Source organism: Sinocyclocheilus anshuiensis, unplaced genomic scaffold, assembly GCF_001515605.1.
Source record: "Sinocyclocheilus anshuiensis isolate Anshui unplaced genomic scaffold, SAMN03320099.WGS_v1.1 scaffold130, whole genome shotgun sequence".
Classification (NCBI taxonomy): domain Eukaryota; kingdom Metazoa; phylum Chordata; class Actinopteri; order Cypriniformes; family Cyprinidae; genus Sinocyclocheilus; species Sinocyclocheilus anshuiensis.
Genome location: NW_015544207.1, coordinates 1,535,393 through 1,551,877, shown reverse-complemented (window position 1 = coordinate 1,551,877; position 16,485 = coordinate 1,535,393). Strand labels below are relative to the sequence as shown.

Genomic DNA, 16,485 nt, shown 5'->3' with positions numbered 1-16,485 from the left:
ATTAATAAATACCCCCCCCCCAGTTCTGCTTTTAGAATTTACTTAGAATTTTTATTTTTAGAATTTACAGTTTGTATATAATTTTGGCTAGTGCATATCCTGTTTTTAATTAGACCATTTTAATTAGACTAAGATTTTTTTACAATAGGTTTGCAAATATTTATATTTTTATTTATATTCCTTTTGTTGCTTTTTTTACTGTTGATATTTTGCTTATGTATTTTGTAAATTCCTTTTATTTTTTTTAACTGCATTTTGGGTGCTATATAAATAAATGTTTCTGTTTTTTTCTAGTTGACATTGTATCCACCACCTTGGATGATTTTTTTTTTCACATAACCTATGACAATGTATTGCTTTATCCAAAAAGGATATATTGGCCAAAATGAGGTGTTTTGGAAAGCAGCAAAGCTAAAATTGTACAGCACAAAGGGAAAGTCTTATTAAATCTCTGGTTACTGGTTTCATATTCAGAAAGCAGCAGGACATCTGCAAGACTTTTCTTGGGTTGTCTTGTTCTGTTGGCAAGACTTGTGACATTAATTTGATGGCTTCTGTGGGGATTTAAACAAATGTAAACCAATTCCATACTACTAATCAAATTTTCTTTGGATATAATCCTTTGCTGTTCCATCTCGCTATTTTACAAAGCTGGCATTGACTTTTTAAACTGTCATTCATCCTGCCTCTCACACACTTTTTTCAGGTCGTGCCCTGTTGCGGTTGAACGGAGAGAAGCTGGAGAGGATGGGTATAATTCAAGAGACACTGAGACAGGAAGTCCTGCAGCAGGTCCTACAGCTACAGGTCAGAGAGGAAGTGCGTAACCTACAGCTGCTCAGCAGAGGTGAGAGGTCAACACCTGAAACACACACAACCTCATCTGCTATTAACTTAATCGTTATTGCTGCAGTTGACTAGAATCTCAGAGATTCATTCAAAGATTGTATGTAGCATAACCTAACTTTTTTACTGAATGTATATTATATAATATAATTATTATATTATATTATATTATATTATATTATATTATATTATATTATATTATATTATATTATATTATATTATATTATATTATATTATATTATATTATATTATATTATATTATATTATATTATATTATATTATATTATATATTATATTATATTATATTATATATTATATTATATTATATTATATATTATATTATATTATATTATATATTATATTATATTATATTATATATTATATTATATTATATTATAATTATTATATTATATTATATTATATTATATTATATTATATTATATTATATTATATTACTGTATATGTCTTCTGGGGAATGAGAGATGCAACTAGCTTTTACAATAGCATGTTGCAACTTAACAATATTATAGCCTAATAAGCACAAAACACATAAACATATTGGGTCTTTTTTCCAATTAGACTATTTTAATTGGATTGAACAATTTTTTTTTTTTGGTATTTTCAATGAATATTTAGCCATTATAATTTGTAATCATAATAGAAGTGGTTCTTGAATCTGATTGGCTGAGAGCCTTTGCCAGCCATGCAATATTCTAGTGACAATAGCACTCCAACCGTTTCACCATTTGCATCATTGTATTGTGGTATTTCTCACAGCGAGTGTCATGGCAGACACCCAAATCCACTATAATTTGATAAATAATACTGTTTTTGTGTCACGGAATGTAGTTTAAAGAGTTTTATTTTTAGGCGAGAATGTACTTGTTTAGGCTTCAGATATGTGGTTTGTTAATAAAGATTATGTCTGTTTGAAAATTAGCTTCGACGTTTTCGGAGAAAACTAGCTGAAAATTAGCTTCGTTGTTTTCTGCGCTCATAAACCCGCCGAGAGCGCCTCACCTCGGCCAGATCTTCTGGAATCTGCCGCTGGCTCTGATGTCTCTATAGTGGTTAAACATGAGATCTAATTCATTTTGAGTAAATCTAATGGGCAGTCTCTGGTCTCAGTAATCTATTATTTGTTCCAGAGCAAATAGTTTTGGCTGAGGTCAAAGTCTCATAATGTTATATTTTATATAACTTTTATATATACAGTGCTGTATATCAGAGCGCTGCCTTTGTACTTTTGACTGAATTGCATAGCAACATTTATGATGGCTGTTATTGTTTATTAAATATTATTCAATAAATAATATTTTATATAAATAATAGTAGTATTTAATAATAGTATTTAGGGATGTCCCGAGCCGATATCAAGGATTAGGATCGGGGACGATCAAGCGTTGTTGTTTTTTTCGGCTCTCCTAAGCCCGATCCTTATTTTACGTCAGCTGTCATGCCGGTGTCATGCAGTAGGTGGCGGTATGTGCCTTCAAGTGTGTTTGCCAACCGCCATTAAAAGGAAAAGAAGACGCTCAAATGTGCGTGCTCAGCTGCCATTAAAACCATAATAAGAAGAAATGTGCGTGCGTCACGAGCGAGAACCAGTGAGGTTTGTTCTAGTTCGACATGTCCTGTCGAACTGTTGTATAAATGCAATATCACACTTGTAGCAGTGTGATATGGCTGTAGGCCATCAATATAATATAATATAATACCCGAAAAGGCGTGGACACAGTTATTTTTGCACCTGACCTTACTGAATAGGCATTTGTAGGAGTTTCCCTTTCAGACGCAAAATTTACAGGAGGGGAGTATTAAAATGAATCACACAATGCATTTTACTAACATTTGCGCTTGTCAAATTACTGGCATTTGCGCCATTATTTAACCAAAAAAAGCATGTCTTAAACTATTTTGCGCTTGAAATGGCTGCAATTATTGTTGCTAGGAGGAGGCAGCGCAGAGAACAGAGACCGCGTGGTAGAAGGGAGAGGATTTTTTCCTCACGTATTAATTTATTTGGAATGCCAGAAGAACACATTTTCCGAACATATCGTTTGCCAAGCCATGTTATTTTTAATTTGCTTCAGGAAATAAAATACGACTTGGAACCCTCAACTAGGAGTCTCGCAATACCAGATCTATCAAAACTTCTAGCAAACCTTAATTTTTTGGCCTCCAGTTCTTTTCGACGTAGCCTACTGTGGCTTCTTTATTTCTTTATTCTTTATTTGCTACTACGCTAATTTGCGCTGCACTTGGTATATTGCGTTGGTCGATATGTAAATGAGATGTTGCGTCTGTGTTCTTTAATTTGCGCGTTGTTAGTAAATCACCCGCATAAATTTCCACGCCCATCGGTGCTGTTTTGGAATTGAGCTCTAGTGCTAATTTGCTAATTTGGATAAAGTTGATGTTGAAGAACTAAAGTGGCCAGTGTTTGGTGTTAATGAAAAAGGGTTTTGTGTGTCTGATTAACTTGGAAATTAACAGAGGCGGACAGTAATGAAGTATTTTTACTCTGCTGTAAAAGTACTTTTCAGATGTCTGTACTTTATCAGAGTGTTTTTCTTTAGAAAACTTTACTTCACAACATTCCAAAGCATAATATTGTACTTTTTACTGCACTACGTTTCAAAATATAATTTAATACTTAATTACATTAGAAATCCATTACTTTCTTACTTTTACTCAAGTAAAAGTAATTAAAAGATTTACTTGAGTACAAGAAAGTACTAAATTTTTAATGTTCTTAAGTATTAAAGGTAAAACAAACAACAACTTTTATATATGAAATGAAGTGCAGTAAAAAGTATGACATTATGCTTTGGAATGTAGTGAAGTAAAGTTTTCCAAAGAAAAACACTCTGATAAACTACAGATACTTTTTAAATTTACTTGAGTAAAGTAAAAATACTTCACTAATGTCCGCCTCTGGAAATTAAAGTAATAGTTCAACCAAAAGTGTACATTCAGTCATTCTGTCATCATTTACTCACCCTCATTACAAACCTGTTTGACTTTATTCTGTCAAATAGAAAAAAAGTTCTGAAGAAACTTTATTGCATGGTTACTGGGCAGATTTGACAGCCACGCCCACTGTGAAACATCATTGGTCCAAAATTCTGCTTCACATAACTCTATTTAAACATGTAATATGTTCTGATTGGTTTGCTTTTTGTCCCTCTTTTTCTGCCAAATTTTTTATTATTATGATAACCTATATCTGAGATGTGCATTTAGCTGATACTCTTAATGTGTTGCTACTAGAAACCATGACGTGAAAGAGAAGTAGGCTCTGTATAACTTTGGCTGTATAACTTTGATCAAAATGCAGTGAAAACAGTAAACATTTTTACAATTTAAAGTAATGTTTTCTATTTGAATATATTTTAACATGTATTTTATTGCTGTAATGCAAAGCTGAATTTTCAGCATCATTACTCCAGTCTTCAGTGTCACATGATCCTTCAGAAATCACTCTAATATGCTGATTTGCTGCATTTGTGGAAACTGGGATACTTTTGAAAACCTTTTTTTCATAAAAATGTTTTACTATTTTTACTCACTTTTATCAATTTAATGCATCCTTGCTGAATAGAAGTATTAATTTATTACAAAAAATATTACTGATCTTAAAACTTGAACCATAGATGACATTATATACTCTTAAAATTGTATTTTAAAACTCTTAAATTATGTATCGTTCATTTTTTTATTATTTATTTAGGGACCTTTTCCCTTTACCAGTACAATAGAGATTTAACAGGAAAGTGGAGCGAGAGATGGGGGAATGGGTTCAGGACACGACCCAACTCTTTACGTGATGAATCAATATCTGCTTTAACACAACAGCTACTTTTATGTCTTGTGCAACTCACGTACCAGTGCTCCAACAAATATGGTTTCATTTATCAGTACAAATATATCAATGTAGTAATTTACAATATACAGGATATCATTGAGGGTAATCGCTTTCTGTCTTCTGTCCAATAATTTAACGTTGTCTATTAACAATCAGCTTGATACCCTTCAGAGGATTTCTGGACTGGACTTCTCCTGCTCTGTTAAAGCTCATAACGCTCACATGAGTGACTCGGAGGTGTAGATTGACCTTTCAGTCCAATTGCTATCTGGTATTTATCCTCTGCAATGTTGCCTCTGTACTCTTCTAAATTGCTTTGTTCTTTTGGTTCCCAGTAAGGCTAAGTAATTCTGCCCTCTTCATCCCTCGCCGAACCCTCCTCCTTCCTCTCACTGAAGCAATTTAGCCGAGAGCGAGGCAGATTCTCCCAACACTATAATTGCTGTTTCTACTGAAACACCAAACCTTATTACGTCTTCTCCAAATTACCACCCAATCATCCAACTGTAATGGCCTTGAGCATCTCACACAAATAGAAGAGAAAAACCTGTGATCCACTGCTTCATCATAGCAAACAATGCAACCGTTTGTTCCAGTTAACAAAGCGAGTCAGTTGCATGGAAACATCCTTTTTTTAGTTTCATTGTCACGTTTTGGACGTCACTCGAGCTCCACGTGTGTATTTAAACCCTAATCTTGCGTAGATGTTTTTCCTGAAAAGGATTCATACAAATGAATGCATGATGTTTCAATGAATTTTTAACGTGCTTTGTAATGCACTTTGCTTGTGTGCTATTTAGGAGGGTTGTAAAATCGAAAGGCTTTAGTGTTTCATTTCATACCACAAAATGAAGATCTGAGAGAAGACATATCAAACCGAATATCAAATGTGAAATGATTTTTTGTTAAACGAGACAGATTTGTGATGCTCTGAGAAATGATAAGTCTTCAACAAACCAATTAAATGTTGATGTAGCTAACGCTGTGAACCCGACGGGAAGTCTCTGAGACTCCGCTTCATTTAGAGCAGAGCGACCCACACAAACTCCCTGAGACATCCGCTAGCGTAATCAGCTTGTCTCCTCTATATGCCTGTTTCCATCAGGAGAGCATCCTGAGGCCCTTCCAAACATCTGCCACAACAAGCTACTCAACGCACATTTTTCATTATGTTTCTTTCTCTTTTTTAGCTTTAAAGGAAATGTTCACCCAAAAATAAATCTCCTGTGTCGTTTCAGAATGCTGTGCTGGTAAATTTAACATTCCTTAAAATGAACATGTTTTTGCTGAACAGCATAAATATATTTTTACACAGGCTGTAGTGTTGACTGCATTTGTCAAACTCCATGTTACAAAATATATGATATTAGAAGATATGATAAAGATGTTAATAAAAAAAATATTAAATAATTTAAATGTAATTTACTTTTTTGTAATATATACACACACACACACACACACACACACACATTTTGTTCTAATAATAATGTTTATTTAATTTTTACTGGTAGAAAATAAAAGGGTTCTAACAGTATTTAAGCATGGTTTGACCTCCTGATGTTGATGATTCATTTTCTAAAGGTCAAGCATCTCCTTTCATTGAGCCCTTAGTGTTGACTATAAATTTCAGACCCTATTTTGTGTCCTGTTTATGGAAAGTTCCAGATGAAGGGCAAGGTTCAGCATGGGGAAAAACAAATCCTAAGTTTCCATAGTTATCCATTCATTATGTACATGGAAAATGAAAAGAAACAGATGAACATAATGAAAAATGTCTGTTCAATCAGAATGTACAGTAGCATGAAGCAGTAGCACATCAGATTAAAAGACACGTGAAATGTATATTTGTGTTATTAAATTTATACATCACACACACACACACACACACACACACACACACACATATATATATATATATTATACATTCTGACTTTTCTTTCCCCCAAAACTTATAGCTAATGTTATTGCATCGTTGCTTATACATTTCTCTGTTACACTTTATTTTAAAGTGTCCTTGTTACAGTGTAATTATACATTTAAGTACTGAGTAATATTAATTAACTACATGTACTTACTATATGGTTAGGGTTAGGATTAGGGTTTGGCTTAAGGTAACTTGCATGTAATTATGCATAATTAATAGTAATTATAATAGTAAGTACATGTAACGTGTAACAAGGACACCTTACAATAAAGTGTTACCAATTTCTCAATATACTATGTTATTACCAAATATTGAATTAAATCTTTTTTTCAACTTCAACTTTTTTTCAACACAGGTTTTGTATTTCTTTTTGGAACTTACTGATTCTAGGCTTCATTGATCTGAGCTTATGCACCTCAGTTTTTGAGTGAACTTTGTCAAAATTACCCACCTCATAAGCTCAGATCAATGAAGCCTACAATCAATCAGTTCCAAAAAGAAATACAAAACCTGTGCTAATTGAAAAAAATCAAAAAGACTGAATTCAAGATTTGGTGATAATATAGCATAATGAGATATATACAAGCTATTTTTATTTTTTTTTTAAAAGGCCAGTCATTTTTAATTGGGAACACCAAATTAGGTAAAGGATTTTCAGTGCAGCACAAGGGTTAAACACTTTTCAGACTTTTTGTCTTCCTAATACCGGGCCGTAATGGAAGCTTTGGTATAATTTGAACACTGTTCTCCACTGAAATTGGGTTGTCTTAACTCTTCCCCTCCTCCCTCCCTCTGGTCTCACTCTTTCCATTCTAAATGTTTTTCATAGTCGGACGTCTTTACCTTCACCAGTAATCAGGTGTCTTCATCAGAGGCTGTGCAGCAGACGACACATTCACCAATCATTCTGACTTCCACCAGCTTTGGCACGGTGTTATTTGAAGTCACGGCAGCACAAAGCACGCCACCGGTTCCTTTCCTCAAATGCGCTTGTCTCTGATTGTCCATTGTTCAGCGATTTTAATTGTTCCTTCCATTGTACTCTTATCTTTTCTTACTTTCATTTTCATATGTTCTTTCTGGTCAGATTGAACTAGACTATCATTGATTGCCCGGTCTGGAAGAAACACGTCTCTAAATTGCAATCAGTGTTTTTTACAATCCCTACAAACTGATTGCATAACAAAAAATAAATAAATAAATAAATCATGCAGTGTTTCCAGTAGACAGCCGGCAGCTACAGTTATAATGTATTCCGATATAATCTCATTTTGTCTAGTCCTTTTTGTTTCTACCCTTGATGAAAAGATCCTTCCTGCATTTTTCTCAGATAACACTCTCTGCTGGTGACAGATAAGAAATATAGCACACCATGATGTTCTGGAGAGTTATGTTAATTACTACCACAAGACAAGCTCCACTCAAACTCTCAAACAACATCTGGGCGGTCTGTCGCCGCAGCACTTCACGTATGAATGATGGTTGCTTCACATCTGAATCTTAAGAATTACTTGTATCTAAAGCATTTTTCTAAGAAGTACACCCTAGTCCAATTAAATTAGAACAATATCCAAACCAGACTTTGACTATTTTCCAAAACCTGCTGAGATTAATGCCTACGTGGGTGGCTGTCTTTTTAATGTATCCTCCTAACTGACTGACTGTGTTGAAATCCCATAGACAGCAACTAACAAATAACCAGCATCACACAAATAATACTGACAAGTAATTTAATAAGAAATGGATCACTCCTAGAATTATGAATGGAAGAAATTGCAATGCGAATAGGCGATTGTACAAATGGGAGTCAGTTAAATGTAAAATCAGTTAAATGAGACAAAATACATTGTCATTTTAGCATAAGAAGCAATACGCATTGTTGCCAGGCATATATGTGAGGTAAAATACACGTTTAGAAAAAAAATGTAAAATTTTGTTTTAGGGGTGCAACAGCTTCTCAGTGGGCCAGTGCCCTCAAAAGTACATATTTGTATCTTATTTATCCCTAAAACTTGCATAATAGTAGCTTAAGGGTATATTACTACTCTTAGGTGCCAATATGAACAGTTTTGGGAGTAGATAAGGTACAAAATTGTCCTTGTAAGGGAACTGCCCCATGCACTGACAAGGTGTTGTACCCCTAAAGGTACAATATGCACATTTATTTTGGCAGTGTATGTTATTGAAATAATTCTCTGAATAATTGAAAAAATTATTGTAATTTTGACAAATAGAAAAAGTACATATTAGTACGTAAGTTAGTACTAATATGTAGGCTACATATTAGTACAAAAGTACATATTATTATTCCTATTGCACACAAACTTACCAGATCACTCAGTGCATGGTTATGGAGTTTACTTACTTTTTATTTGTTTTTAACAACTTCTTTATTTGTAAAAAAAAAAAAAAAAGGATTACAGAATTACAGTTCGAATCTGTTTATTTTTACAGATTTATTTTTTCGATCAAGTTCTAATTATTTCTGATGAAATATTATGTAAAATAAATATACTGTACATTTCATGGCATAAATTATGCATGTGTTATTTACTATCGGCCACCCTGCTTTCTAAGATATTCTGGCATGATTTCAGCAAATCGGGCTTAATTAGGTCATACTGTTTCAAAACTTTTGTACTTTCAGTGATTTAATGCTAGGAGACATTGATCTAAAGATGAACCCATAAATCAGTGTCTAATGGTTTTAACTTATATGAATTAATTGATTTAGAGTTTTGAAAAGCTCAGTTTCTCCCGTCACTATTTTATCTCTTGTCTGCCTGTGGGCATAACTAAGAACTTACTTGCCTTGTTAGATAGGCTATACTTTAAATAGTCTAAAATATTGCATACTGAAATATTGGGCAAAATCGTTTCTTTTAATTAGAGTTCAAACTTTAACTGTACTTTTTTGTATAAATGAAATAGAGTTTGATGGTGAATTAGGATTCTGTACAAAGGAAGGCATCTATAAAGGCAGTATAACGTTGCTGCTGCATTTGGGAACAGCCTTCAGATCTGAAGTGTGCACATGATACACATTTATGAGTGTTTTTAAAGCTCTGAATTTCTCCCTCATAAGACAAGTATTAGAAGGGAGAACATGAAGGTACAGAGGGATCTAATAGATAAGAAGCTAAATCCATGGATAGTGAGTAAATGTCTAACAAGAGAGGTTCTGTGATGCACATCCCGTCTCCACATGTATTTCCTGCAATCACATGAATCATTTATGCTCTTTTTCATTCTCTTGTCTTTTCTCTCTTTACAGCTTCCTTCGGCAACATTTCATAGCTCGTCTATCCTTTTGGCAGCTCTCTCAACGTCCCGGCAGATACGGGAGGACTTGTTCCAAATGGCTACAGACAGAAAGAGAGAGCGAATTTGCCTGGCGGTGTAGCTGTGGACTGTTAACTCGACACCAATTTAACAGACAAGAACGTCTTTTTATGCAGATCTGAATGGGACTCAAAAGGACAAAGTCGGACTCTAAAACTGTAATATAGTGATAAGATTCAAGTCTCACCTCATCTCTACAAAACCTAGAGCACCAACCAGAGCTCTGTCAGACAACAGTGAGCATACGGATTGGATCAAGACGTTGACTTTCAAGAAGTTGACTCCCAATCAAAAGATGAACATTGATCTCAGATCATGTTAAGGAGCGCTTCATCTCATCTAGTGTTGGGATGTCTGACAGACCTGCTTTTTTTAACCCAGCATCACTCGCTCGGACGTAGATGCAATGCTGAAGAAATCCTGTTTCTACAAGTGTGGGAACAGACAATTCCTTCTCCTACCTCTCACGATAAATTGTATCATTTCATTTGCAGAGAATTAGATATAGATTAAGGCATGAAGTTTGCTTATCCATTATCTTCCCATTCAAGCTAAAGGGATGTTCACACTGATAAAAACAATGACAACATACTCTGAAACTGGATATTATGGACAATTTGTTTAAAAATGAACATTGAGTGTTAATAACATCAGATGTACACACCTAAAAACCAACCATCGTTTTGCTTTTCTTCTCAGGACGTTCAAGAGCTTCGTAGATTGTTCCTGCTGTTACCTTCATAACTTATATTCTCGATTTCAGTGTGCTTTTTAAAATCTTGCACACAATGTAGCAGGTTTTCTCCTAATATACAAAGAATATATCAGAGTATGAATATACCTTTACTCTAGGAGTTAGAGTACATGTCTAGATCACTCGTAGAAGTCCCAGTTGTCCAAGCAATAATGTAAAGAGGTGCCACATGTCTGCATGGCTAGACCTGTTAGAGACTGTTTTTAAATCACAAAATGTAGGTCTACAACATACTCTACGCAAGCAAATGCTTCTAGGTTCTACATCAATTTGGTGTTGTGTTGCAAGATGTCGCAATTTATAACACTTCAAATACAGTCAGTTTTCTCTTTCAGGTCAACTATTGTGATGGCGGAGCAGCAGATTGAAGAGAACACCAAATAGTTGTTGGTTTTCATTGGATCAGTGCTGTGTTTAACTATGTTGGTGTTTGTTGGGTCAATGTGGACATGGCAGTTGTGTTTCCCAACATAATAAATCCAAAAGCTAACTTTAAATGTTTGAAATGTTGCTGGCTGTGTGAACTAGGCTTTTGAGTAATGAGGTTTGTTATCTCCAAGAATGCAAGAAGGCATTTTAAGTATGTACTGTAGAGAGACAGTTTGTTTCCTCTAGTGTGATAAAGGAGCGTTTGCGGAGAGAATATAATTCTTTCCATATTGTGATTTTGTCTTTATTAGTGCTGATGAATCCTGAACGCCTGAATGCTTCAACACTCAACTACACTGTGATGCAGTGGCATGTTTAAGGAAAGCTTGAATGTTAGTCTTGAGTTACTGTAAAATCTTATTTTTACAAAGCAGCTGGAGTCTCAGTGTGACACCAGTCATCGTTCAAGGCTTTTACACAATGTACTCAAAGCTGACGGAAATCTGGCCCCGTGACACAAACCAATTCAGTCCATCCTTGTAAGTGTTTATATGAAACTGACAGGCCGGAATTCTCTCTGAAATTCATGTGACGTAATGATAGATGGGTTTCCAGGGCGTTCCGCTGATTCTTGCGTTCTGACACACTAGCATTTTTTCTCTCCAGACATGCAATGGGTTTTTTCTTTAAAATCTTGTTATACAAAAATGTGAGGGAAATGAACATTGGTTATGTAATGACTTGCTACCAACATGATTATACAAGACATGGTGTGGCAAAGACAGCTGTGTGCATGTGTTTTGGAATAAAGTTTTCAAAATACAGATTTCTCATATGTGAATTTGTCTTTCACTATTGTTTGAAACAATTGTGGTATAGTGGAATAAATGCAAAGTAAAGGACATTTATTAAAAATGCCCAAAGCACCCAATTTTGTCAGATTTATCTACAGTAAATAAGCCTTTTACTCCAGTCTTCAGTGTCACATGATCCTTCACCATTAATGCTCCATATAGCACCATTTTCTGTTGAGATTTAAGCCTTAAAGGGGTCATATGATGCTATTTTAAAGATCATTATTTTGTGTATTTGGTGTAACAGAATATGTTGACATGGTTTAATGTTCAAAAAACACATTATTTTTCAAATACTGTACATTTTAGGTAGGTGTGGTTGACTCTTAACTTTTATAAAGAATATCTCTTTGGATTTGAGACTTTAGTCTTTGCAACTTTACAGATCTTCTTTATGCACCAAGAGCTTCAAAATTGAAATCGCATCATATGACCCCTTTAAAGGGATAGTTCACCTGAAAATGAAAATTCTGTCATTAATTACTCACCCTCATGTCGTTCCAAACCCATAAGATCTCCGTTCATCTTCTGAACACATTAAGATATTTTTGATGAAATTCGAGAGCTTTCTGACCCTCCATAGATAGCAAGGGTCCTACCACGTTCAAGGCCCAGAAGGGTACCAAGCACATCGACAAAATAGTCCATCTGACATCAGTGGTTCAACCACATAATTTTATGAAGCTACAAGAATACTTTTTGTATGCAAAGAAAACAAAAATAACGACTGCACCTTGTGTGCAAGCAGAGGAATACACACACATGCATTGTACTGTTGTGAACGCGTGTCGAAAACTGACACGGAAGAGAAGAAATTGTTGAATAAAGTCGTTATTTTTGTTTTCTTCACGCACAAAAAGTATTTTTGTAGCTTCATAACGTGATGTTACATGGACTATTTAATCAGTGTCCTTACTACACTGTAAAACAATGACTGTGATTTTAACAGAAAAAAGACTGTAAAAATGCTACAGTAAAAACCTATTAATTGGTTAACAGTAAGTTCCCCTACTATATATGATGTGTGTTGGGCATTACATGTAATTTTACAGTTTTTGGAAGTGAAAAAGAATGTATAATTTACAGTGAAAAAACGTGAATTGACATTCCCTGCATTACATTTCACATTTGATGTTTTTTTGTTGAAATAACTAGTTTCTTAGTTTTTTCTTACCAGTTTTGTAAATTAGGGTTGTATGTTACATCTAATGTTGTTAAATTAGTGCTTATTGCATTATTTCAGTATCATGCGTGTTGGTATATTAACATTATATCAGTTAATGAAATACGGTTTTTAAATGTTAATTTAAATTAAATCTGTAAAACCTAAAATTTTGCTACATTATTTTTTACAGTAAAAACTGTGGCAACCACAGCTGCCAGTTTTTTACTGTAATTTTTTACGGATTTTTTTTTTTACAGTGTGTCTAGGAACATTTCAGTTGCATTATTGTCTATGCACGGTCAGAAAGCTCTCGAATTTCATCAAAAATATCTTAATTTTTGTTCCGAAGATGAACAAAGGTCTTAGGGGTTTGGAACGACATGAGGGTGAGTAATTAATGACAGAATTTTCATTTTTGGGTGAACTAACCCTTTAAAGCAGCCTATTCTCATACAACATGATGTACCAAAACAGAAAAAGTTCATTGAGTTGCTTCCACCATCAGAGAGTCTCTCTCTCACATCCACAGGTGTTCTGTTCGCTCCTGCTGAGCTAGATCTCCCCACACAGGTGCAGTGCGGACTGAGATGGAGGAGAGGTAGTCACCGTGCTATTTTATTCATGAAGGACCTCTGTGAGCCGTGTGTCTGAATACCTCAAGCTTCTCCTGGTCACACAACAGAGAGCTGATTCACTTCAGCAGACCCACGGTCAAAAACACTTTTAGCTTAACTATATCCATCTCAAACATGTTTTTCTATTGTTCTTTCCTTTGTCTTTAGTTAGTAAGTCGCCTAGCTTAACATTTTCAGACATGATTGATGCGTTGAAACCTGGTTATGATGTCAAAAACACTGTTTAGGCAGCCCACTAGGTTTTAAACGAAAGCCATTTTTTAATGTTTTTCCTCAAACTCCTCCACATTCCTTTAATCACCAGTTTATTTCCCGCTGCGTGCATCTGGCCCGCATCCATTATTTCTCCCCTTCTCATTTTCAGGATTTGAAACCGCTTCTAAAGCCTCTCAAAAGCATTCAATGCTCAATAGAGCTGTTCGGTTTGTATCCTAAAACCCGTTACAGAATTAGGGTTTTCGAGTCATGGATTCCCTTTTGAGTTTCCAATGGGTTTTAGAATAAATTACACATATTCATACTTCAAACGTGAGTTTCGAACTGTTGTGTGCTTAAGAAACATAAGTTGCTGACGTAAGGACAGGAGTTTATGTGCTTGATGAATTGGACAGTCGTTGTAATCCTTAGCAATTTGTTGGCAAATTTTATCCCTTTAAAGAATTAGCCTTCCATGTTGTAGCTATAGAAGACCATTTCCACAACAAATAACAAAATAAAAATAAATAAACAAACAAAAAAAGCTGTTCAGAGAGTTTATATCTTCCAATTTTGAGTTTTATAATTTCCCCCCAAGTTTATATCTCATAATTTAGACTTTCTTTCTTAGAATTTAGTTTATAAAACACAATTCTAACTTATTTTCTCTAAATTGTGAGTTTATATCTTACAATTTAGATTTTTCTTGCAATTCTGAGTTTGTATCTCACAATTTTTTTTCTCACAATTCTGAATTTTTTTTTTTAATTACGAGTTTATATTTTGCAATTTTGGCTTTTTTTCTTGGAATTCTGAGGTTATATCTGGCAATATCCCCCCCCCGAAATTACAAGTTTATACATTGCAAATCCAACTTTTTTTCTCAGAACCTTGCAATAATTTTTTTCCCCTTTGAATTTAACAATTTTGACTTTTTGCATATTGCATATTATTTCTTTCAAGAAATGTTTTGGTACATTACACTTTGTATTCATATCAATGCACAAAATCACATATTACATGTTCAAAATTAATATAGCTTTTTTTATGAACCAGCAGATCCAGCAGAAAATTTTTATTCACAAAATTAGGCTCAGATTGGCCATCAGAAGCGGTTATTATCTGTTTTTCTACAGATTCTTTCTAATGGTGTACACTTATTTATTATGTTTTTCTACAGATTCTTTCTAATGGTGTACACTTATTTATTATCTGTTTTTCTACAGATTCTTTCTAATGGTGTACACTTATTTATTATGTTTTTCTACAGATTCTTTCTAATGGTGTACACTTATTTATTATCTGTTTTTCTACAGATTCTTTCTAATGGTGTACACTTATTTATTATTACTTTATATTATTGCCTGCCCAATGCACCCAAGTGATTTCTGAATTCGGCATTCATTATTAAATCAATAACAGTTCATCATTCTGCTCGTAACTTTTAAACTTAACACATTCAACACGTGAGAACCAAAGATGGGTTTCTTCTCCTCCAGAGAGCAGAGCTTCAGGTCTATGAATCCAAAGAACTTCTTGTGTAATTCAGATTTGAATGTAGGCCTACTTGAAAGCTGTTTTATGGCATCAGAGGACACTGAATTCTCTCGTTTGTCATCCACTTCTCTCGTTCACTAATAGGCTATAAACACCTCCTCAGGTCATTTCTCCACAAATGAACACAAACACCGTCAGCACAAACAAGCTCTTTAACTCTCTTTCGCCACCTGTTCCTTTGTTCCCTGCAGGGAAATCGTCGGCCCAGAGTCCTGAGTGACTGTGCAGTTCTGCCACCGAGATCAGAGCCGAGATCACGCCGCACCGTTGTGTCTCTGAGAGTGTCACTTGTGGAAGCAGCTGTCACACAAACAGATACTTAAAGAGCGGTCGATCTCCACCGCCACCTTGAGAGGCAATTACCACACGACATGGAGGATTGCAGCCGCATAATGATTTGAGCGTTTGGAACACAGACACACACAAATGCACGCATTATAAGCAGCCCGTGACATTCTGTGACAGTATCTGACAGCGCTGGAGCTCAGGGTTTATGCCTCATTGGCCGCCACATGGCTTAACCAATCAAAAGCTGACAGTGCGGAGGGCAGTTAGAGCTGTGGGACACTGTCCAGAGCGTAGTTTGTCTTATTCCCGGAACTAGCAGCGAATCTGCCACCTGAAAGTATCCTGCCTCAGGAATGCAGTAGTCTGTGCAGCCTTCGATTCAATGCCACCACATGCAGTGTTGTGATTATATTAGTCAATGACAAATGAGAGTGAAAAACACATGTACCATGTAGGGTAAACAAGTGCACCTTTTTTTAACATTCAAAAAGTTTTGTTGTCTGTTGCGGAAGTACAGACGTTCCTCTCGTTAATAGCAGAGGGGCGGATCCAGCGAGAGCTTGATGGAGCGACGCGGAATGAAAATAGTTTTTTAGGAGTCGTGGTAGCAGAGGCAGCGCAACTATAATGACATGTGAATAATCCCGCCCACTCTAAAGCGGTACTGAACTGCAGTGGAAACGCAAAC

At 35.1% G+C, this 16,485-nt stretch overlaps 1 protein-coding gene across 1 annotated transcript in view; it reads left to right on the top strand.

The window, feature by feature from the left end:
- LOC107697008 (sterile alpha motif domain-containing protein 10-like) overlaps nucleotides 1-11,904 on the top strand; it is a 90,997-nt gene extending 79,093 nt beyond the window's left edge. Inside the window, exons 4-5 of the mRNA XM_016497623.1 lie at nucleotides 707-847; nucleotides 9,913-11,904. Of these exons, the coding sequence (XP_016353109.1) occupies nucleotides 707-847; nucleotides 9,913-9,935 (164 nt within the window). The 3' untranslated portion in view covers nucleotides 9,936-11,904. The remainder of the gene's footprint in view (nucleotides 1-706; nucleotides 848-9,912) is intronic.
- The last annotated feature ends 4,581 nt before the right edge of the window (nucleotides 11,905-16,485 follow it).